This window comes from Notolabrus celidotus, chromosome 1, assembly GCF_009762535.1.
Source record: "Notolabrus celidotus isolate fNotCel1 chromosome 1, fNotCel1.pri, whole genome shotgun sequence".
Taxonomy (NCBI): domain Eukaryota; kingdom Metazoa; phylum Chordata; class Actinopteri; order Labriformes; family Labridae; genus Notolabrus; species Notolabrus celidotus.
Genome location: NC_048272.1, coordinates 12,803,315 through 12,829,052, shown reverse-complemented (window position 1 = coordinate 12,829,052; position 25,738 = coordinate 12,803,315). Strand labels below are relative to the sequence as shown.

Here is a 25,738-nt window from a genome sequence, read left to right as displayed (position 1 = left end):
GTCCGCTCTCTTGAAAATGGAAATCATAAGTTGAAAAGAAATGTAAAGAACAGACAGACCCTAACTGTAGAAAAACACAATGTACTCTGTGTCATATCTCTGACACAAATAACTGCAGAGACAAAGATTTGTTTATACTTGTTACCTTTCCCTTGCTTGTGTCCTCCCCACACATTGTAGAGAAGTACTACTTTAAACAGAGTTTCAATAGCATTTGTTTAGTTTGTAAAGAGTACAGTCCAAGTGAAAGGTTAATACACAAACATTAGGACAATAAACAAACAGAGTGGACAGCCTGTAACTCTGGCACAAAATTACCTTCATGATGTCATTGACCACTAACATCTAAATGAGTCCAACATGGCTTCTAACTAGAGTGAATTACCTTTACCCTCGTTCTGCTCATCTAGTTTTATTACATCAGGCATGACTAGACTTCCTGTATCTGATAGATAAACATACTGAAGTTATAAACAAGTGGCTATTTCCTCTGTAATCTCATCTTCTCTGTATGTAGAAGAAGAAAGAAGAGGAGAAGTCTTGGTTGTCATCACACAGTGTACAAAAAAAAGGAAATGCTTCATCTTTGAAGTGCACAACATGTAGGCACCCACAACAGCATGAAATCAAGTGAAGAAAGGAGGAAAAAACATACTGCATAGCAGATACTGAATTTTTCACGATAAAAAGTGTACTGTACACCAGAAAAATATATAACGTAGAGGTAGAAATACAACAAAATATTACACTACTGAAATGTTAATAATTACAATGCAATATGAGGGAAGTAGGGTAATAGAAGAGGGGATGGTGCACTGTACCATGGAATTGGGTATTTTGGGGTGAGGGGTCGATGGGTGTCAATGCCAAGGGTGTGTCCAGAGGGTTGGCCAGAGGTAGCATGGGCCTCCGTTGAAATCTGGTTGGCCACCACAGATACCACCCCAAAATCCTTAACTATAACCAGCTATTGGCTTTATCAGATGTTGGACTTTAGTTAAATTCTAATGCTGCAATGGGCTGCTTATTGCTGACTTTGTAATTTTATGACTTTAAATTGAGACTCAGCATACATCTTTTTTAAATTTCGAAGAATAAAGCAGAATATATCAGTTTGCTTCTCTGTAATGTTACTTTTTAAAGTTATAAAATGGAGTACTAGAATATACACTAGAAAAAATGCCCCTCCAAAAAAAAGGTACTTCTACCCTGAAATAAGCAAAAAAATCTGCCAATAGAACAAGTGAAAATTTGCTTGGTAAGATTTCTTAAAATAAGACGTAATATTTAGAAAACTGTGATCTTAAAATTAGCAGGGAAAACTTATTCTAAGCAATATTTTACCAGTATTTTAAAGCTTAGTGTCTCAGAATAAGCCAGGAATGCTAACAATTAGTATTTTTTCAATCAAAAAAGATTTTTGCACTAATACACATGTCAACTTCTTCATTTGAGATTTATTCACCTTAATTTGAGTTGTATTACAGCTGAATTCTCTAGGTTTAAGACCATCTTGTACTTGAAATAAGATTACAAAGTTTAATTTGAGCATATTGAGATATAATGTCTTCTCATTGTTAGCTGGATATACTAATATTCAGCCTTGTTGTTTTTTAGGATAAGTCAGCTATGCTCAAAGGTAGGTGTTTCATTGTGTGCATTTCAGGATGTATATTTTTATCTAACAAGATCATTACAAGATTGTTTGACTTAAGATATTTAAGATGTCTTAAAACAAGTCCCTCTATCTTGCTCAAATGTTACTTGTTAAGTAACTTTATCTTAAATTAAGAGGGATAAGACATTTTGACTAGAAATGAGACAATTTCACTTGACAAGATTTTGAGTTTTTGCAGTGTAGCAAGTATACTCAAATGCCACCCCTAGTCAGTGCCCCAGTCATAAAAGTCTGGGCACGCCCCTGGTCAGTGCATGTTGGCATGTTGAGTTCAGTGTGTTTATGGCTTTGTGGAACAAACTGTCCTTTAAATCTTGGATGATCTTATGCATAATGAAATGCACAAAGTATAGATAAGCTAAGTGAAACCTTCCTCTCCCTCATTGATTCAAGGTGAGCTCTGAAAACCCTCCGTTTCCTTCTTCTTTATTAAGTACAGTGAAGGTCAAACATCCAAATAAAATGACTTAAAGCAAAACATGATTTTTGTTGAATATATATTGAATGCTAAAATGAAAGCAGCAGAATTTGAGATGTTTTTCTTGACTTCTGGTAAGTCCTTGTAGGAAACCTTTGACCTGGAGGACTGTGTACCTTAACAGACAAACCTTTTCAGATAAGCCAAATAAAAAGTGCATGGAAGCTAATAAACCAATTCAATGATTCATTTTGCAATAACAGTTTATGACAAACTTTTTCAGCATGACCTCATACACTCAGCAGAGGAGATGAAGGGGGGGGTTGGACAATTGAGGGCCTTTCCTGTCCAGGGTCCATGAGCCAAAAGGTCCAAAGTGCAAAAAAGCAGCTGAGGAAAAGAGAGGACACAATCATAAGAGCTGTGAGTCACTTAAAAACACTCCAGCAGCTCTCTCTTAGCGGGAAGCATTGATTGAATCAGACCCTCCCAGCTTGCGCACTGCTGACTGAGCCTGAGGCCACAAGACTGTGTGAGTATGAATCTGAGACAAAGATTCATGTTTCTTAGACACATCTTAGACTGACACCTTTAACTTTTATCAGTGGAATTCTGTGGTTTCCACAGAGTTTTTGTATTGAAATGCATAAGTTGTGTTAAAATGGTTAAACTCTGTGACTGCTGAAAACTTGTGTCACATATTATGATGGAAGTGATCCAGCAGGAAAAATAGATCAAAGCTCACTGATGAACAGACTCTACTGTTTATTACCACTAAGAGCAAATTATCATGATGAAGTTATACATTTTTTTGTGTTGTGATCACCTTAACTTTACCTCCTCCAAATGGAAATTGTAATCTAATTCATCAAATTCCAGTGGTAATGACTTTTAACTTGTATAATAATTCAAATAATGTCTGGAATTGCTGCTGCTGAAACAGCCTTTGTTGTATTTTTTAAGATTCTTAACGAGTGATGACACATTTTTTATGTACAGGTCAAAAATAGCAGAGATAAAACATGCTTCTTTGTCCATACTGAGTGCCAAAATTAAAGCTCCTGTGTGGGTTTTTTGGTTGGTAATGAAACAGTCTGAAATTAATACAGATCTATATGAGGCATCTAAAAGCAAATTAGACCCTTAGAGAGAAGATTAATTATTTATTTCTAATCATATCGTACAACTATCACCTTGCCAGAGGGTAGGCATCAGGTGAGGCAATTAGCAGAATGCTGCTGAAACAGCCTTTGTTTTTATGCTAAATATTCATTTTAAATAAACAAGGATGAGATTTCTTTCAGAAAACACTGCTTACACACATACAGGACTAATCATCAAAGGGATTAACTGGGCTGAGTAAACCATGAATTGACCTATAGGATATTTAAATATACACATGTATTCTCAGTTCTTGGGGGAAGCTAATTTGATGAAAGGATAACTTCTTGTAAAGCAGTTGACTATCTTGTCAATTCCTATAAAAAAAGAAACAGCAGCTACAGTTTGTACAGATCACAACTTTCTGCAAACATTAAGTTATTCATTGTATCCAAAGAGTGAAGTCAGAGAGGCTTAAATAGACCAAACAAAAAAGAGGACAATCCCATAAATCTGTTGTCCTAAACACCGAGCATGATCCCATTTCACCCTCAAGTAACCCTTCACATTCAAAGTACAATTGCATAAGAGTTTATCCACACATACACATGTTGTTCGTCATCCTATTCTCTATCATCCATTCATCAGTGTATAATCTGTACATCTATGCGCAGCTTATCTGCTATATTGACATTCCTCCTAAGGGGTGATCAAACAGCAGGGATTAGAAAACCAGGTCACTCTGGGTCTTGTACCTCTTTGTGGAGTTATCACAATCTCCCCGTCAGTCTTCTGTCTATCTGATATGTAGTGTGTGAACTTACGCAGGAGACAGGCAGCCAGGCTTTATCGTTTGTTTAGGTTGTTTAGGTTGAGGTTACAATCACTGTTGATAACACTCTTGTTATGATAAAGCAGGAAAGGTAACTATCGGTCAAACCCCTGATCTATTTGTTTCTGTATTCAGCGCAGGAGTTTGTGCACCTCTTCAGTTTGGAATTACAAAGGAAAGCTCACCTTCGTGGGACTAAAACTCATCTAGCACATTAATGCTTTGTTGGCATAAGGCAACCTGACAGCAACGAGCCATGATTTCATTTAATCTCTGATTATGGTTCAAGATTTCTGCCTTTTTAATACCTATCACAGAGGTACTCACTTTATTCAGACTTTCCACTTTGGGTTTAAAGTTTCAAGCTTGTAGGATCTATTTGTAGTGATGCCAATGCTCTTCATGGGGCAACGACCTGGAGTTATTTCTCTCCCAGTGACCTAGTATGGCTTTAGCCAAGTTTGCAACCAAGAAATGTGCCACTTGTGGATTCAGATTGTTGCGAATAAGGTTAACAGGTTCACTGTGGCTTTCATGACCCTCTGTCTGAATCTGAACAGCAGACTCCACTGTTTAGAAACAACCCATGACCTTTAGGACCTGTCTCCCCTGAAGGCATTTTATTTGCTGGGAGCGCCCATGACCTCAGTTTTAGAGTGCTCCTCACCAGCCCTTACTATTACTTTGTTACAAAGCTGTCCCGCAGCACTTCTGCTTTCCTTAGTTGTGACTGTTAATCTTTTTTATGGTCTTTATGATATTATCACAAAGAAAATGATATACATTGTGTTGTGGTAACAGCAGCAGCTCTATTACTGGAAATAACACTCGTTCACTAGCAAGGACCACACCAACAACAGAATGAGATTTGAAAGATAGTTTATTGATTACAGATTATTGTATTGATCGATATTGAACTCGTTGTTGCTTTGGGGAAGCTTTGTAGGGGATCCGCCGTAACACCCAGGCACGACGAACCCCCTCAGGGCCCTATGGATAAGGAGGAGAGGAGCAGAAGGAGAAAGGGAAGGGAGGGAGGGATTCAGAAACGAGAGCAAGAAAGGAGGAAATGGTCAGGTTTGAATTTATGGGAAAACGGAAGAGGCGCGTTTGAGGTGTGGCCCTGCTCCTGAAATTTTGATATCATCACTTCTTAAAAGAAGAATGTGTTTCTCCTCTGCATAGCCCTACACCTTTGTTTCTGAAAGAGTTGATATCAGAAATATTGCCCCATCTTGATGTTAATTGATCGTAATGGAGAAGTAACCAGTGTGGTGGTGTTATGGACCAAAAACGCAGTTAGCTAATAGAGGGCCTTGATCAAACTAATCACACAGTGACAACTAATGCAGGACCCTTGTTAGTTTTCAAATCACACTGTTATGCCTCAGTAAATAATCTGAATCAGAATCTGCTCTTTAGCAGTATGTTCGCACATATAAGGATGTGTACTTTGATTTATCAGTACTCCGCAAATCTGACCACGGCTAAGTCTGAGCTAAAATCCCTTATTACAATGCTCCTCTACCTCCACATGCCGAAACTTATTTTTAAACTAAAACTTTGTTCATTTCATTTGTTTTCTCTGGACCTCACGTTTGTTAACTAACTTTAATGAATAATTATTTAAATCTTTGAAAATCTTGCCTTTTTCATTGTGTTTTTACTACTCTTTATAGCGCTTTGAATTGCCTCAGTGTTCAAGGTTTCTTTATTATCCCCGGGGGGCAATTTGTATTTCAGTCAGCGGTGAACATTTTATTACACCGACAATAAAACATTTAAAACAATAACCAGGCTAGCTGCTACCAGTACAAAAGAGTTTCTTTTTCTATTTGTCCTGCTTTTTGGAATTCCGAATCTGCGGCCTGAGGGAAGCCAGCGAAATTCACAAAAAAGAGGATGGCACGGGTCAGCCACAATGGACCTGGCCTTGCTGAGGGTCCTGGCTCTGTAAAGGCTTGACATGTCAGGCAGGTTGTTTGCCCGCAACCCTGCTGCACATATTCCCAATAGCCTACAGTCTGTTTTTATTTTTCGCACTTGCCGACCCACACCAGGACACCATTGAAAAAGTTAAAAGCGATTCAATAAAACAGGAATAAAATATCTTCTTAAAAGTTGTGTCGACATTAAAACCCCTGAGCTTCCGATAAAAGTACATTCTTTGGTGGGCTTTATTTGTATGAAATGTTCCATACAAATACAGCTGGGCTTTGCTTACACTTAACACACAGAACAAGAAACATGCTTAAAACAAGGACAACACATCTGGCGAAGGTATCTGATATCCAAATACTGGACTACAACATACAGGCCCATAATTATAAATACTTGTTGAATAAGTGTCACTTTATAAATATATGCAATGTTTGTATATTTATAGTAAGACAGTAATTGGGTTGTGAAATAACCTACAGTATTGATGTACACAGGATTGTCCACCAGCATCACAGAAGTTCCTCCTAATTGTTCTGGCCTGGTCCAGTTGTAACCATGACGACTGCCGAGCAACCTAACGGACTGTGCCGAAGAAACATCCAAGCCCATCAGACAGAGGAGAACTCCAATCATGGTGTGTTTCATGGTTGTTTTTCTTGCATTTGTCTGTTCATATGTTCATTCACTTCTGTGTTATCCTATATGTTCCATATGTTCTTCTCTCTTCAGTTGGAGACCATAATAATTCACATGCTGAAGATCTGAGGCAGTGGGAGAAACATGCACAGGTTAGTGGCCTTAGATCCTGTTCTCTCCCTCTGTCATTCTCTGTCTCATCAAATGTTTAGATTTATTTTATAAGTTCTTGAAATGTATAAAGCAGTTTGTACTTTTCATAGAGCATGGAGTCAACAAGAAGGGGAAGTGATTCATTCATATTCTGAACCAGTGTTTTTTCCTCTGTGTCCTCCTACAGAAGGTGAAGTTGAAGGTCCTGGAGCAGGTCCAGGATCAGCTTGGTCACATACTAGAGAAAGCTCTGACTGAGTCCATCCAGCCTTTTACACAAAACAAACCAACAGTCAACGGAAAGACGGTAAAACCCACATCCAGGTGAGAAACAAGAGTAACTGATATTTTCCCTTACATTTATGACACGTTCATCCTGTCATTGCTTTTAAATGTGTCTGTCTCTCTTTTTCTTTGTCATTGGGTTCAGTTCCCAGAGAATGGACAGCAGTAAAGTGTTTATGGAGAGGCCATCACTGCTGGAGTGAGTATGAAAGACTGGAAGTCTATTTCTTATTTGAAGCACATAAACATAGCAAGGTGCCCCAGAGTGAACTCCAGTATCTCCAATTAGACGCTCCTCACTGCAGGATGCTCAAATATTGCCCATAGATAAGGAAGAAAACTATACAGTTGACATTTTATAATAGTTTGAGCTCCATACATGAACTCAGGTCTTCTCCAAGCCCATAACATTATTTATTTTTGTGTCTTTATCAGAGTAATACCTTTACAAAGTAGATTTTTCCAGATTAAGTATCCAACTTAACCTGTCCTGTACTCTATCTTTAAGAACCAACTATGAAAGAACCCTAACCTAACCTGAGATAGCTTCAAATGTTAGAGACCTATGAATGTATATTTGGAGAGTTATGCAACTTGATGCATACAAATTCAGACAATCTGAATCTGCAGATCAAGAATTACGGTATCTTGCGTACTGTTTACACTTCTGTAAAATTAATTATACATATACAAAGTTAAAGGCAAAGAGCATGTTTGTGTGTATCATCTGTGAATAAACACTGAGCATATACAGTAAAACACCAAACCCGATTTGTACACCAACACAAAAATAGATATTTTATTGATAGTATTTTGACAGTTTCTTTCCTTGTGTTTCCTCCTCTTCATCAGTGAACTCTTTGAGATCAGCCACATCAGAACCATCTACCACATGTTCATAGCCGTCCTCCTCATCTTCTGTATGAGCACGCTGGCTGTCGACTACATTGACCAGGGCAGGTCAGTGTGATGTGCAATTATATAAGTGCATGTATATGTGTGTGTGTGTGTTTGTGGAGGCGTGTATGTTTACAACACTGACATGTATCAAACCCCCTGACCCTGAGCTGAATCTAATTACCCAGAAGGCTTTAAAAACTTCTTCCTCACTTCTTATCTTCTTTTCATTTTCCTCACTGTGTCCCTCCCTTCTTTCCTCCCTCCCTCCCTTCCTCCTTCCTTCCCTGCCTGCCTCTCTTCTTGTCTGGCAGCAGAAAGATAGAGCAATCAATCCCTCTGAGTTTTCAGCTGCTGCTTTGGGCAGCTCTGTAATGATTGGGTTGCTGTTTGCAGTCGCAGGGTTGTGAGTTTAATTCAGATTTTTCCCTCGGGTACGAGTGCCAGTGGGTAACTCCGCTGTGTGGAAGTGATTTGAAAAACCCAGCCTCTGTTTTCATTGATTTTTATACATGGATGTGATAAAATAGTCTAATATCTCATTCGCTGGCATGCTGTGTTGAATCCTAGAAGTCCTGCACTGATTGGGTGTTAACAATCCATTATTATAATCACCAGAGGGGCATTTTTCAGATGGGAAGAAGTAATGAAAAATATTTGATAACTATGCCTGCTGCTCATTAAAGCCAGTCATGCTTTAAAATAATTAAACGTGTTACTCATGACCCAGTTTACATCAATAAAACAAACCACAGTGGCAAACAAAGCGCAACACCTTACATTTTCCAGATATTGAAGTTTCCTACTCCAGGAACTACATCGTAAAAATTGATTCTAAACTCATCCAGTATCATAAATAATTGTTTTTGTCTCCTCTTCTTCATTCTCAGGTTGGTCCTGGAGTTCGACCTGCTCTTCTTCGCCTTTGGGAAGCTGGGAACTGTCACCCTGGCCTGGTTTGTGATGTTTGCCTACACCCTGTTTGTTCCCTATTGCTTCCTGGTGCTTTGGGGGTCTTGGTACCACAGAGTCCCCTCTAAGCTGGGTCTCTCCCTCAGCATGGGCCTTGTCCTGTCTGCATTGCAGATGTATGTACTGGGACATTTCCCAGTCCACGTGGTCGTACACAACCAGCTGCCACCGGCCTCTCGGTTCATTGTAATACTTGAACAGGTGAGTGTTTGTGTGTTTGTTTGTCTGAGAAGTTCTTTTTAGTTGGGCTATTTTGGCTCCAACATTTAGGAACCAGATGCCTATCATTCATACCATCTAAAGACACACTGTAAAGAACACCTTAAGGGCCACATAAGGGCCTTACATTGCTCCTCACTGCAGGCTGATAAAGGTGTAAGCCAGAGAGTGAGCCTCTGCTACAATAGCTCTCCTCCATGGGTCGCCACCTTAACGTGGTGGAGGGGTTTGAGTGCCTTAATGATCCTAGGAGCTATGTTGTCGGGGGCAATTGCCCCTGGTAGGGTCTCCCAAGGCAAACAGGTCCTAGGTGAGGGGACAGACAAAGTGCGGCCCAAAGACACCTGATGAAGAGAAAGAACAGGACTAAGTGTACCCTGTCCGGAGGGCCACCGGAGCCTCACCCTGGAGCCAGGCCTGGGGTTGGGGCCCGCAGGCGAGCGCCTGGTGGCCGGGCCTTCAACCATGGGGCCCGGTCGGGCTCAGCCCGAATGGGATACATGGATCCGTCCTCCCGTGGACTCACCACCTGCAGGGGGACTCACAGGGGTCCGGTGCGAAGAGGATTGGGCGGCGGCCAAAGGCGGGGGCCTTGGCGGTCCGATCCTCGGTTACGGAAACTGGCTTTTGGGACATGGAACGTCACCTCTCTGGTGGGGAAGGAGCCGGAGTTGGTGCGGGAGGTTGAGAGATACCGGCTAGATATAGTCGGGCTCACCTCTACGCACTGCTCGGGTTCCGGAACCAACCTTCTCGAGAGGGGTTGGACCCTCTTCTTTGCTGGAGTTGCACCGGGTGAGAGGCGGAGGGCGGGTGTGGGCTTGCTCATAGCTCCCCAGCTCTCTGCCTGTGTGTTGGAGTTTTCCCCGGTGGACGAAAGGGTTGTTTCCCTGCGCCTTCGGGTCGGGGAACGGGTCCTGACTGTCGTTTGTGCTTATGCACCGAACGGCAGTTCAGAGTACCCACCCTTTTTGGAGTCTTTGGGACGGGTGCTGGAAGGCGCCCCGACTGGGGACTCCATTGTCCTGCTGGGGGACTTCAATGCTCACGTGGGCAATGACAGCGTGACCTGGGGGGGCGTGATTGGAAGGAACGGCCTGCCTGATCTGAACTCGAGCGGTGTTCAGTTGTTGGACTTCTGTGCGAGTCACAGTTTGTCCATAACGAACACCATGTTCGAACATAAGGGTGTTCACAAGTGCACGTGGCACCAGGACACCCTAGGTCGCAGATCGCTGATCGACTTTGTAGTCGTATCGGCTGATCTGCGGCCGTATGTTCTGGACACTCGAGTGAAGAGAGGAGCAGAGCTGTCAACTGATCACCACCTGGTGGTGAGTTGGATCAGGTGGCGGGGGAGGATGCCGGACAGACCTGGCAGACCCAAACGAACAGTGAGGGTCTGCTGGGAATGTCTAGCGGAGGACCCTGTTAGGCTGGTTTTCAACTCCCACCTCCGGCAAAGCTTTGACCGCGTTCCGGGGGTGGCGGGGGACATGGAGTCGGAATGGGCCCGGTTCAACGTTGCCATTGCTGAGGCGGCTGTCCGGAGCTGCGGTCGCAAGGCTGTTGGTGCCAGTCGTGGCGGTAATCCCCGAACCTGCTGGTGGACACCAGAGGTGAAGGGTGCCGTCAAGCTGAAGAAGGAGTCCTACAGGTCGTGGCTGGCTTGTGGGACTCCGGAGGCAGCTGACAGGTACCGGCAGACCAAGCGATCTGCGGCCCGGGCGGTTGGCGAGGCGAAAACTCGGGCGTGGGAGAGGTTTGGTGAGGCCATGGAGGAAGACTTTCAGTCGGCCTCGAAGAGGTTCTGGCAAACTGTCCGACGGCTTAGGAAGGGGAAGCGGCCCTTTGTTCGCACTGTTTACAGTGTGGATGGGGAGCTGCTGACCTCGACTGAGAGTATAGTCGGGCGGTGGAAGGAATACTTCGAGGATCTCCTCAATTCCACCAACATGCATTCCGAGGAGGGACCGGAGCCGGGGGATTTGGTGGTGGGCTCGTTCATCACTGGGGCCGAGGTCGCAGAGGCAGTCAAACAGCTCCGAAGCGGCAGGGCCCCGGGGGTGGATGAGATCCGCCCCGAGTTCCTCAAGGCTCTGGATGTTGTAGGGCTGTCCTGGTTGACACGCCTCTGCAACGTTGCATGGACATCGGGGACGGTGCCTCTGGAGTGGCAGACGGGTGTGGTGGTCCCCCTTTTCAAGAAGGGGGATCAGAGGGTGTGTTCCAACTATAGGGGGATCACACTCCTCAGCCTCCCTGGGAAAGTCTACTCTAGGGTGCTGGAGAGGAGAGTCCGGCTGTTGGTTGAACCTCGGATACAGGAGGAACAATGCGGTTTTCGTCCTGGCCGTGGAACACTGGACCAGCTCTATACCCTCGGGAGGGTGCTGGAGGGGGCATGGGAGTTTGCCCAACCAGTCCACATGTGCTTTGTGGACCTGGAGAAGGCTTACGACCGTGTCCCCCGAGGTATCCTTTGGAGGGTGCTCCGGGAATATGGGGTGGATGGCTTGTTGTTACGGGCCATTCAGTCTCTGTATTGTCGGAGCCAGAGTCTGGTTCGCATTGCCGGCAGTAAGTCGAATTCGTTCCCGGTGGGGGTTGGACTCCGCCAGGGCTGCCCTTTGTCACCGGTTCTGTTCATAACTTTTATGGACAGAATTTCTAGGCGCAGCCAAGTGGCGGAGGGTTTCCGGTTTGGTGGCCTTGGGATTCCGTCTCTGCTCTTTGCAGATGATGTCGTCCTATTGGCTCCATCGAGCGGTGACCTCCAGCTCGCGCTGGGACGGTTTGCAGCTGAGTGTGAAGCAGCGGGGATGGGGATCAGCACCTCCAAGTCCGAGGCCATGGTGCTCAGTCGGAAAAGGGTGGCCTGCCCTCTCCGGGTCGGAGGGGAGTCTTTGCCCCAGGCGGAGGAGTTCAAGTATCTCGGGGTCTTGTTCACGAGTGAGGGGAAAAGGGAGCGGGAGATTGACAGACGGATCGGGGCGGCGTCTGCAGTGATGCGGGCGCTGTACCGGTCTGTCGTGGTGAAGAGAGAGCTGAGCCAGAAGGCAAAGCTCTCAATTTACCGGTCAATCTACGTTCCGACCCTCACCTATGGTCACGAGCTGTGGGTAGTGACCGAAAGAACGAGATCGCGAATACAAGCGGCCGAAATGGGCTTTCTCCGCAGGGTGGCTGGGCTCAGCCTTAGAGATAGGGTCAGGAGCTCAGACATCCGGGAGAGGCTCAAAGTAGAGCCGCTGCTCCTCCGGATCGAGAGGAGCCAGATGAGGTGGTTCGGGCATCTGGTTAGGATGCCTCCCGGGCGTCTCCCTGGGGAGGTGTTTCGGGCATGTCCGACTGGGAGGAGGCCACGGGGAAGGCCCAGGACACGCTGGCGAGACTATGTCTCTCAGCTGGCCTGGGAGCGCCTCGGTATCCTCCCAGAAGAGCTGGTGGAAGTGGCCGGGGAGAGGAGTGTCTGGGCTTCCCTGCTGAGACTGCTGCCCCCGCGACCCGGACCCGGATAAGCGGAAGAAGATGGATGGATGGATGGATGGACAATAGCTTAAGTTTTCAAACAGCATTACACTCCCTTTGAAAACTCTTGGAGCACCATCAAAGTGATTTTATCCCACCTTGAAGGGCTGTTCAGCAAAAAGAAATCGAAGAGAATAAATCCCAAGTATTAAAATGATATTAGTCAGGAGCTGTGCTAGAAAAATCCTATACTGTAGATAACAGTGTGTCATATTATTGGTAATCCAAATAATAAATGCAGCTCTTCATTACCACCATCAGCTGTAAAGCTTGCTGACCAGAGATGGGAGACTTCCAGCTGGAAAAGCACCAAAGGGACAGAAGATCTGAGTGTAGCCAATGATTGAACATCATGGACCCACACTGCCCACTGTAATACCTCCTCATCCTCTTTATTGCTCCGGCCAAAATCATCTTAGTGCTAAGATCATTTTAGCTCCATTCAAGGGAGTGAGATAATCCGAGTGCTTAGATGCTTTTGGGAAACTCGTTCTTGGTCCTCAATCCGAAACCTGCGTCCAATCCGGCTGTTTGAAATGCTCATTTTCATCCTTTATAAAGCTCACTTTATGACTTCCTGATGCATAGTTGGTACATTTAGTCCCATATTAGCCAAAAAAAGGGTCTGTTGTTCCCTACTGTATGCATCTGAACTGCAGTTTATGATAAACCACTTCTATCATCTGCTCTTTCTTCGCGTTTATCTGCCCTGTAGCTCTGCCCTTTCCTCCTGAGTAATAACAGCAGAAGCAGAAAAATACCTAAATCATAAATCCTGAGCTCAATAAACACAGACAAATGAGATTGAGGCCACAAAGATGTGAAGGGTGTTGACCTCAGACATGATGTCACTTCATACAATAACGAGGAACAACAAAGAGTCTGTTTCTGATGTATTGTGCTTCATTTCACATCATAACTTTTGTCCATTCTCCTCAAGGTTCGATTCCTGATGAAGAGCTACTCTTTCGTAAGAGAAACAGCCCCCGTTATTATCAAGAATCCACCAAAGGAAGGTACTGTATTGATGTCAGGTGTATTTACTCCTTAGGCAGCATCATCACTGTGGCGTTCACAGACACTGAGAAAAATGACTTAAACAGAACTCAGCAGGCTGCCACCCAATGATTCATGCTGAAGTTGAAACTAACAATGGCTACACCCACATACAATAAAGAAGCTCGAGTATGTGCAGCCCACTGAGATCCTATTGTTAAAGCCTGTTAGCGGTGAAGAATGTTCTTCTCTTTTACTCACTCGCTGCAGTAAAGCAGAACAGTAAAAATGACAGAACGCAGGTTGAAAAAGTCTCGATTTTCTGCTGCAGTCTGAAAGTGGTTTTAAAATGAGGTTTAAACCAAGTTTTTATGATTCACTTCCACGCAATTTGCATCTGAAAGCACAGCTTTTCCTTCTCAAACGACCTTAATAGTGAAAGTTTGGACCTTACTGAAGTGCAGCTAATAATTTACAAAAGATCTCAGGGTATGAGCCAGGCAATTTCACACAATGGCTTAAAAATATGAAGCAATTCACCAGCGTTGTGTCGTATTAAAGCCATTTGTTTGAAGCTCTCTGCATTAAGACTCAGTAATGTGTCAGAAATTGCAAATGGAGCAGTTAACAGCTGGCATTATTCTACATGATAAAACAAGACACATGAAATTAGATGCTAATGTAATCTATTTTTTTTCAAAATCTTTTCACTTCTAAAAGCTATTTCACTTCCATATACTTAGACCCAGAACTGAAATTATCTACTTTGATCTTCATACTTATTGAATTGTGTTTGCTCTACAGGAGAAAGCCCCAGATTCCCTACATTGTCCAGCTATCTGTACTTCCTCTTCTGTCCAACGCTCATCTACAGAGAATCATACCCTCGGTAAGTCAAGTCACCCCTCTGACCTGGACCCTGTTAGCTTATGCTGTGGTCTTTTATCTTAAGCAGTGACTCACGATAATGTGAGTGAACCTGACGTGTAATGGACATGTACATTAACATTTTATGACAGCAAAGTGGTAGCATTTTGCTCTATCAGCAAACCTGAGGATCTCTCTTGGACTATAGAAAGCATAAATTAATTCAGTGCTAAAAATATCCTCATGTAAGACATGTGACATGTCAGAGTGCTGTGGTATTATTGCATGTATTGTAAAGAGCATTAGTTAATTGGTAACAAAGCCATTATGAGTCCTTACAAGATGCTTCTAAACATTAGTATGTCGTGATTGAGTTAAAGCATCTTGAATTTATTGTTAGATTTTAAGACCTCAATAAGAATTTATGACAAACGTATAAACAGTTTATATTTCTTAAAGGCACAGTGTGTAGAAATGGGTTTATTTAGTGATATCTAGCTGCCAGTTTCTAGACGCTCCCTTGCTCACCCCTCCCATTAGTAAAGCTCCACAAGCAACGGTGACCTTCAAGGACAAGAAGCTGCTGTGCTGCATGATGAGTATGATCCTCCATAAAATTTTACTGGACCGGCTCCTAATGTAGATATTAAAGGTTCATTCTAAGTTCACAAAAGCATTTACACAACAATTTTCATATTCAGCTGAAACACTGAAACACTAGTGTAAACATACTTAGGAATATTATATTTCAAGTCTGTTCTGCTATTTGCTGCTAAATACTACACACTGTACCTTTGAGAAGAAGACATAATTAGTTAATCCTCCGGGGGAAATCCTGTTTTTTTTTTTAAACTGTTATTGATTGTGCTACAAACATGCACGAATGGAGAGATGTCAGAGTGAGAAGGCTGCACATGTTGTTGCATTATTAGATATTGTGACATACTTTACTCTGCATCACAGTAGCAGTTGAGTTGCAATTACTAGAAATTACTTTGCTTTTGCATAGATCAGGAACAATTTCTTGAGGTTAATGGATTTCTATGACTGCGAACTTCTGCTGTAAAAAAAAATGTTTTGTTAAAAAACCTTCATTATATTTTAGGTCAAAACACAGCCAATTATACATCTTACAACATAATATAAAAATAACAAACTTTCCTGACATATAACATGCAATTACCATCGACTGTATGTTAAAGCTAGGGTTGGTAGCATAGACTGTATAAAATAGGTTGGTAGTCACAGAAAACTAGCATGAATTTGAATGTAGCATTTCCTCGGGACTCTGTCTTACCCCTCCCCCCCTCCCCTTGGAGCTCCTCCAAAACGACGCCCCCGCTCACATGCACTAGTGCCGCTGATTCGCGACCATATGATCATGACGGATTCAAAACCGGTCCTCAGCACATCGTTTGTGTTTTGCACTACGTCAACTCATGTCTCACTCAGCGGTAAGAAACCCCAAAACATTATCATAGTGAAAGTTAAAAACACAAACAAATATGGCTGTTATTAGTACTCACAACTGTGAATATCCAGTCGTACTTGTCAGAGCCCCCATGTTGAGAGCTTTTTAGACTCTGATCCGGACTACAGTCCTGAGCAAAGCACCTCATCAAGTCAGAGGGGACAGGCCCGAGGTTGAGCAAGAGGGGCAGTAAATAGAGGCAAGGGAAGCAGAGGCAGGGGACGGGGAGTGCACGCCGGGAAAGTGTACGCGCAGGAGGCGGGCAGAATGGCAGAATGGGATTTGATTGGTTTCGTAAATTGGACCCTAAAGGCGGGGATTGGTTGTTGTTCTCCCAGGTTTGCTCTGGCTGTAGATAGAGATTTTTTTTTTTGCTCTTTTTTAAGAACACATTATGTATTGATTGCCATCAGGACATAAAGATCGATTTAGCCACTATAACAAAAAGTGGATCTATATCTGACTACCAACCCCAGCTTTAAAATGGAGACTGTGTTCACTGACTGTGAAGCCTAAACACTTAAAGCTCCCCCTGCTGACTGACAGCGGTAGAGGTCACAAACTCTGCCTAACCATTGTTAACAGATGGAATCAGGGTCAGGCTATAAAATGAAAATGTACGTTAAATACATTTTTCTCAAACATGGTTTCTGTGACTAAAGGTGACATATCATGCAAAATCGACTTTTTAATGGTTCTCTACCTGAAATATGTTTCCCTGGCATGTCTACAAACCCCCCGAAAATGAAAAAAATCCATTCTGCCCCTGTTCTGATTTCTCCACCTTTCTGTAAATGTGTGTGAAACGAGCCGTTTCAGACTTCTGTGTTTTTGTTACGTCACAACAATATCCGGTCTGTCACGGAGGTCAGAGCTCAGAGCTTGTTCAGCCCATAGACTGCATAAAATAATACTGAACCCTTCCTCCGTTTTTCATTCCCTGCACACATGTGTGCTAACAAGGAGCTTAGGAGGGAGGCATGCTGGTTGTAGGCTGTCTTAATAAACACAAAGGTCGGTTTTACTCCCCACGTCTGCAGATTTGAAGATCTAGTGGATGATTTTTATTTTTCATGGAAAAGTGCTAGTGCTAGTTAGCATAGCCACATAGCTACATGTCCGTAGTTGTGTATCAAGACACACGTCGACATACTGACAAATAAAACAACAAGAAACACAAAATCTGTGACCAATCCTTCAGAAAGGTCCTGCTGCCTTTCTGGCAGAGGTCGCTTTTACTCCCCACGTCTGCAGATTTGAAGATCTAGTGGATGATTTTTATTTATCATGGATAAGTGCTAGCACTAGTTAGCATAGCCACATAGCTACATGTTCGTAGCTGTGTACCAAGACACACGTCTACATACTGATAAATAAAACAACAAGAAACACTAAATCTATGACCAATCGTTCAGAAAGGTCCTGCTGCAGGCGCCTCTCCGTCAGGATCAGCTTCTGGATCAGATTTAGAGGGTTGAAGTAACACGATCTGTGAGCAGCCGTGTATATTCAGCCAACGTGTAAACATTAGATCAACGTGCTGGAGAGCCGAGGGGATATCCACTTCCTGAGGGGGCGTGGTCAGAGAGAAAACTGACCGTTCTGAGCAGGGCTGAAGAAGAGGGTTCTTCAGGCATGCAAAAATCTGATTTCAAAGTGTTTTTTTGAGCATTAACTTTAAAGACATGTTTTGGGGACCTCTTAGACCAATGTATTTTGATGAAAAAAGCGTGATATGTCACCTTTAAAAGTAGTTCTTATCATGCTCATCTAGTCCAAGTGTTCATTCATTCTATATATGATAATTACCCATACTGTCTAAGTCCATAAGTGTTCATGTGTGGATTGAATTTGTAATATATCCTGCTCTTTTCACAGAAATACCCACATAAGATGGAGATACGTTGGCATCACTCTTGGCATGGTGAGATAAAATTTCATTTTGAGCATTAATTTCTATTTCCATTCAAACCTATTTGGCAGAGACTACTATGCCTTCATTGGTTTACTGACCTAGATAAGATCTGAGCTAGATGTCATTCAAACTGTAACACTTTTTTATTGTAGTATAATTACGAAATAAACTTGATTGCTTATTGCTTTAAGGTTTGATATCTGTTATTATCAGACCTATCTCGTGTTTTGCTTTGCTGATATCAAAACCAGGCCTTTTTTTTTCCAAAGGTCACTTTGAAGCCTTGTTTAACTGTTGAACTGTCTACTTGCAGATCTTGGGATGTCTGTTTTACAGCTACTTCATCCTGGTCCGCCTTTGTATCCCTGTCTTCAGACCTTCAACCAGCCAGCCTTTCAGTAAAAGGACGATGGTTCTGGCTGTGTTCCACTCAATATTACCAGGTACTGTGCTTTACTGTGCTTCACACTGTGGACTCAAACTAAACTCGTTTGATGTTCAGAGGAAGACCAAGTGGATAATCAGGAAATATTAACATGAAGTCTGTGTACAACAAACACATAAATTAAAGGTCATCTTTGACTCCATCTGTAGCAGTACTTCTGCTTGGGACCTCTGTTATCTTTTATATATATATATGAGTCAGTGCCGGTTAATATATCACTTAATATGGAAATAGAGGAAATGAGTCTCTTGTGTTTTAAAGTCACTGATAAGAGCGAGGATGATGTTATGCAATCAGATACAGGTATCAAAGACTGGCTTTTTTATTACTCCATTTAATTGAATAGCTCTTTGAGTAAGTGCTGATATAAGTACATCAGTGTCAAGTTGCATTTCTTATGAGAAGGCTGGGAGCAGTGCCCAGAATAAAAGTCTCTCTCTCTCTCTCTCTCTCTCTCTCTCTCTCTCTCTCTCTCTCTCTCTCTCTCTCAGGTATTATGCTCCTGCTGTTGTGTTTCTTCGCCTTCCTGCACTGCTGGCTCAACCTCTTTGGGGAGCTGCTGCGTTTTGCTGACAGGATGTTCTACAAGGTGTGTGCCATGGCTGATTCTGAGTGGCATTAACTCTCCTGTGAACATATTATCTGAAGATTTACTTGCTTTTCCAGATGGCAAAACAATTATCAATGCCAAGTGAAAGAACAGTCGGGTGGCCTAATGGTCCCAAAACAATCTGTTATAAGATACTGTTGAAACAGATTTCTCTTGAACAAGAAAAAAATTCCACAGGCTGTGTATAAAAACATCAGCCTGCTCTTGCTGTTTGCCTCTTCCCTACGGGGAATGCCATTCAATGCTTTAACGGTTGTGCAGCTGCAAGTTCAGAGTCGTGTTGATTTTAAGTTGGTAGATTTGTTTTGGTGTAAAAAATGTTTCAACCATCGTTTCTAGACAATATTGCAAAGAGTCCAAATAGTTGTACATAAAAAATTATAGAACTTTTACTTCTGTGTCTTAAAGACAGGGCTACCACTAAAGAGTAGCTAGCAAGGCTACCTTAAAACCAACCCACAAGCCCTTATAAGCTTTAGTGATACAGTGGGTGTACAGATACAGTGGGTTATTTGTGAGATAAAGTGGACAGACCTTTTTTTTCATGAACGCTATACCCTCTGTCATTTTTTCTTTGTAAAAAAATGAAGAGGAATGTGAGTTTGTGATGGAGAAGAGCAAAGATGTTACAATGTTACAATACTGTTTTATGATTTCATTTGAATGTTTTATGATTTCATTTTAAATTGAATATTTTTCCTGTGAAGCACTTTGTGATTTTATTCTATGAAAGGTGCTATACTAAATAAAATTGACTTACTTACTTACTGACTTACTTACTGACTTACTGACTTACTTACTTACTTACTTACTTACTTACTTACTTACTTACTTACTTACTTACTTACTTACTTACAATGTTACAATGTCATTTAGCAGACACTTTTATCCAAAGCGACGTACATACGAGAACAGTGTAAAGGCTATGCACAAAAGTAAATATGGAAGATGCTGCTAAAACGTGCTTGGGGAGAAGTAAACCAGAAGATCTTAAAATTGTAGTGCACAATCTAATACCCTCTCTTAAAACACCACAATGCCATCTTTAAATGTCTGTTCGAGAAATAAGTAAAAAAAACAAAACCGTACAATCTATCAATTGATAAACTTTTAGGTTTAGAAGAGAGCCAGGCTCGCTACTTATTGCCTTTATTCTAGCCCAAGCTAATCACCTCCTGGCTGTAGATTATAAGAGCAATGTAAATTTCTCACATTGATTCAATAAAGGAAAACAAAACTGTATCAACAAAAATGTTGAAGAAGAGTAAGCTACAATTTGGTCACATAAAGGAGATAGTATTTTGGAGGGCTGTTTGTGTGTATGTGGGTTCATGTGGGGTATGTGGGTAGATGTGTGCTGTTTGTATTTCTCCAGGTGGTGTAGATGTTCTATATTTATTTTTTTCCAAGTATGCCCTGGACAGACTGTGGTAACAAATTTCCTTGTGAAAGGACAATAAAGGTCTATTTGCTTTGCTTCTAAGCTCTATTTGCCTTATCTCTATGATAGTGTTTTAGCGGCATTGAGCACACATGAGCCCTATTACCTTAGGAGGTAACTCTGTGACGCCACTGGGCCTTCACATGAAGGGAGGTGTAAGCAGTCTATGCCTGTTATTTTTTTCTTAACATAACAGAAAAAAACACAGAAGATGAGATGATTTATGCTATACTAATCCACACTCATTTTAATACTGTGTTTCCAGGATTGGTGGAACTCTACGTCTTTTGCCAACTATTACCGTACATGGAATGTGGTGGTTCACGACTGGCTCTATTGCTATGGATACAGAGACTTCCTCTGGGTGAGTGAAAACACAACTAAATAGATAACAGACAAAAAGTGAAGTGCTACTATTAGTTTTGTCTGTATTTCCAAAGTGACATGTCTTATTATGAAGTGAGTGAAGTAGTTTAACACTCCCCCTGCAATTCTAGTGACACAAATTCCTCTGAACCAGCCTGACCTCTGAACTTTGAGCCAAAACCCTCTCTCTGTGTGTTCTGTCTCTGATCCCTGCAGCTGTCCAAAAGGAAATTCCGAACAGCTGCTATGCTCTCTGTGTTCATCGTCTCTGCTGTCGTCCACGAGTACGCCTTGGCCATGGGCTTTGGCTTCTTTTATCCCGTCCTGTTCTTTCTCTTTGCTGTCTTTGGAGGTGACTGTTATACTCATTATCCAGGGAACTATTTTTCCTATTTGTGAACAGAAACTAGTGGTATCTTGTACTCTGACCTGGCTGCTGAAAAGCATTTAATAGTAAGATTGTGTTTCAGATGAGCCGGGAAAAAAAATGATAGAAAATATGCAGAGAAAAAACTTAAGTCTGCCCTGTATCTCATTATTGTGCTGAAGCTCTGTCTCTGAATTGCTTGTTAAAATATGTAAATGTACCCCTCCACACTCTGCCTTCAAGCTTTAAAGTTAAAATCTCAAGTTATTCACTCTCACACACATTTAGCAGCTCTTTGAGAGGACGCTTATTATTGCATTTACAAAAAGTACACTTGTACTTTATGTACTCTCCTCTAGGACCCAGAAGGCAGTTATTTGAACATGTTATTCCCTGCTCTGACTGTTTATCCCTGTCCCTGCTACCTGTAATGACACATAAATTCTGTTTAACTACAGAAAGACTCTCACTAAACAAACAGCCACTAACAGGATGTGTTCTCTCATGCTGTCCTCTCTTAGTGGTGTTTAACTTTACCATGAACGACAAGCGGCAGAGCCCCGTGTTCAACGTCATCATGTGGGTGTGTCTCTTCCTGGGTCAGGGCGTCCAGGTGTGTCTTTACTGCCAGGAGTGGTACGCTCAGATACACTGTCCTCGCACAGGGGTATGTATTACACCTACACGCAAACTGGATTATCTCACTCATGCTTTCTCAATCAGTTTCTGCACACATTGATGATTGTTCTGTGTTTCTCTTCAGCCTGTATCACTCATGTATAACACTCTTGAAAATATCCCAACATCACCTGGGTAGTCTGCATGTGTTAATGCAAGCGACAGATTTTATTACCTTGGACTTTATCCTGACAGTTCTAGTAAAATTACCAGGCGCAGTACAGGTGAAATGTCCTCATACATTCTGTAGCAAAACAAACTCAGACACAGTTACCATCACAGAAGACTCCTTCTCCCCCTCCAGCATGTGCTACCCAGCCGCTCTCCCCCCATTTTAATCAAATGGAGTGTATAAAGTAATGAGAGCACATCCGCCTAGAGGTGCATGTGTAAATGACAAGTCCTTACAAATACCACTGCCTAAATGTCCTGAAACTATCTGGAAAATGTCAGGAGTTCATGTCTGAAAGGGGACGATGAAAACCTGAAGGTTCTAGACACTCAAAAAGTTCAGCTTCCCGCAAGGCCTTCGAAAAACCTGCAGCTACAGCAACTATCTCTTCATTTTCTAGCTACTAAAAGTGGGTCAAAAGCTTGCTTTCTAGGATGTTTTATTAGGGCCCGAGCACCGACAATGTCGGGCGAAGGCCCTCTTGAAACCCGAAGGATTATTATTATTATTATTGTTTCTCCCGACTTTTGAATCCCCAATTTGGTTGCCTTAACGCGGTGCAAAAGTCCCCAAACGTTGCACATGGACCAGGCCTGGCGAAAATTTCGACATTTTGGTGGTCCCGTGAAAAAATTCCCAAAAATGGCTCAATAGCGCCCCCTATGTTTCAAAGAGCCAGCCCCTTAAGACGGTTCAACGTACATGCATGAAATTTTTTTTGCATAGGTATCATGCCAAGACCTACAAAAAATCCTCTTGACGTCGTGGTGAAATCCCAACAGGAAGTCGGCCATTTTGATTTTACCCGATTCGCAAGATTACGTATTTCTTTAAACTCCTCCTACAATTTTGCTCCGATCAACTCCCAACCACACACATTTTGGAGTAGACAGATTGACGATCAAAAGATAACGGACAGAATTTCTCTAAGTCAATTTGTGTGGGCGTGGCACTTCGCTACATTTTGAGGACATTTTGAAAAACTCTAAACAGTAATATCTCTCATATGCAATAATGGATCAGGCTCAGACCGGTCATGCATGATAAGTGCCCCAGCCTGAACGCCTCTATAGACAAATATTCACCAATATCATATAGCGCCCCCTACTTGCAGCAGAAAATCACATGTCCTACAGTTTTTATCCAATCAACTACTGCTTTGCTCACAATGTCGTTGTCACACTGCAGATGAACATTTGTCAAAGGAATCTTCCTAAGTCAATGGATGTGGGCGTGGCCACGCCTCAAACTCTGATGTCTCGCCATGAAACAGGAAGTACTTATAGCTCCTTCATACAGTGTTCCATTTGTTTGATCTTACATACACATGATCAGGGTCCATCCCTCAACAGCAGCACCTACTGGTGACAGGTGGTACTGCAATGTACACTATGCTGATAACTGCACAGGTAAGCTCACAGTTTCAACCTAGGCAGCACAGCAACACCTGCAGCACATCAGGCGGTGGCTTAAATCAGGCGGTCGTGCACATCTGGGACTCGCGCACATCAGGCGGTGCTTGAACGAGGGCCCGCACATCGCCGCTTGCGGCTTTAATTTCAATTTTGTTTTCTTGGCTACAAACTGTGACAGAGGCAGCAATTTGTCAAAAAATAGAAAATCAATAAAAGCTGACAGAAAGTCTGATTTGTGACCCCCTTATTGTAGCAGAAAATATGAAGACATGTAACTGTGCTGTGGGATTCTTCTGAGGGATTTATTTTTCAGTTTGAAGGCTTAATGAACTATCTTACACACCAGCAGAGACCTTAAAAATCCTGCTCTTACAGAAACAGATAATGGGCGTTGTTTGTAGAGTAAGGCATTGCACTGATGTCATTAGACAGCACATTGACCCCTCCTCAGCAAAAAGTAGAACAGAAGGTGAAAAATCGTGGAATACATATAACATCAGATCAGGCCAAAAGCTTTAAAACTCAAAGATACACACTACCTAACGACTGGTTTGAGTTCTTTCATGTCAAACGTCATACTGTTGCAACTAGCCAGATGAATTCGACTAACTCTTCTGTCATCTGTTCTACAGTCATTCATGAGCATCTGTTACCACACACACCCCATGCAAACATTTTGTAACACAAATATAGTGGAAATATGTTCTAAAATAGACAAAACATTCAATACACCAACCCACGTACAAGAGCCACATGTTGAGTTTGTAAGAACTCTGACATGTATTTAACTCTTAAAAACCCTCCTCCTCGGCTCAAGTGTTTGATGTAGTCACAGATGTGAGGGATTTGCGTGACAGCTGGGCAGATGTACTTAACATACTTACTCCACTACAAACGCCTGCACCCCAGCTAACCCATCCTCTTAAACCACAGGCACTGTCACACACACGCATACACACACACACACACACACACACACACACACACACACACACACACACACACACACACACACACACACACACACACACACACACACACACAATGGCTTAACACAGATAACTGCTGCCTATAAATAGAAGTGACATCCTTACAATAAGATTATCACATGATGATGAAATGACATTAAATTATATGTACACAATTTATAAAAGGATTACAGATAATGTGACTAGAAGCAGGAGCACTTTATGAATATTTAAAGCAATTCTTCTACTCTTCTTTAACAGAATAGTTTCCTGGAGTTGGTGACACCTCGATCGTGGTCCTGCAGCTACCAGAGATGAAGCTGCTTTTCTTCTGGTCCGGAGGGATAAATGATGAAAGGATGGAGGATTTAAAGCCACAATGGACTGAACATAGCAGAGAGGAAGCAAGAACTACTTGAAAGATGTGTACATAAACGATTCCTGATTTTGGTGTGTTGATCCAGTCACTTTTCTTCTGGGTGTTGTTGTGAAGTTTTCCTTATGTCACCGATTTAGACCTTCTAAATGTTTTATTTGCAGCAGTATTAAATACTGTTTATATCAGGTGGTGTGTGACTCTCCTGAAAATGGTTGTATCTGACTTATTGTTTACCAAATGTTTGTAAGAAAGCTGTAGCATTATAATTAATAAGTGGTTTGTATAAAGACAAAGTGTTTACGGATTTAACAAGTAAGATATATTCATATGTGAGAATTACAGATGATAAGCAGATTCTTCACCTTTGCACAAAGCCAGGCTTTTCCTCCTGTTACTAGTCTTAATGCTAAGCTAGGCTAATCACCTCCTGTCTCATATACAAACTAAAACATATGAGAAAATATGTGCTATACATTTTCTAGGCTATATTTCAACCTCTTACTTTCCTCAATGTAAATATTTGAATAAGTGAATGTTTTTGTTAAAGTAAGTTCTTAAAAATGTAACATTAAAGTCAGATGTGTTTACTTAACTCAAAACAAGAGGTTTGCTATCACCTTGTTTCACCCTTTTGTCTTTATTTGTACTTTCCTTTAAATCAGTGACAACTCCAGCAGGCTTTGGCACGGTGAGGGCACCTGGCCTGCAGTGTGTGTAGCAGGTTTAATCCTGCCTTGGTTGACATTCAGCTGATTAGGATTGGTTGAGAGAGCAGGTACACTCAAATACAGTACAGGCCAAGCTGAGCAGCTTCTTATCAGTGTTTCACAAAGTCTGGGTTTGTCTGCCTGCCACGTCCCTCTGAAGTCATACAGGAAGAACAGGATTAACATTTGCATTAGTGATGTAATGTTCTGTAAACTGATATACTGTAATACCAGAGGAGCTCAGGGAGGCACAGCAGGACAGCTGGTATCGATAGTAA

At 42.3% G+C, this 25,738-nt stretch overlaps 1 protein-coding gene across 1 annotated transcript; it reads left to right on the top strand.

Moving 5' to 3' along the window:
• The first annotated feature begins 6,469 nt into the window (after window positions 1–6,469).
• On the top strand, window positions 6,470–25,369 carry soat2 (sterol O-acyltransferase 2). Its single transcript, XM_034694650.1, has 15 exons — window positions 6,470–6,604; window positions 6,700–6,758; window positions 6,947–7,083; window positions 7,190–7,243; window positions 7,897–8,004; window positions 8,832–9,114; window positions 13,604–13,679; window positions 14,464–14,548; window positions 17,876–17,921; window positions 18,226–18,355; window positions 18,849–18,946; window positions 20,674–20,772; window positions 20,991–21,126; window positions 21,663–21,808; window positions 24,636–25,369. The coding sequence occupies exons 1-15, from the start codon at window positions 6,526–6,528 to the stop codon at window positions 24,690–24,692; spliced, it is 1,593 nt and encodes a 530-aa protein (XP_034550541.1). The 5' UTR covers window positions 6,470–6,525; the 3' UTR covers window positions 24,693–25,369.
• Window positions 25,370–25,738: the final 369 nt, after the last annotated feature.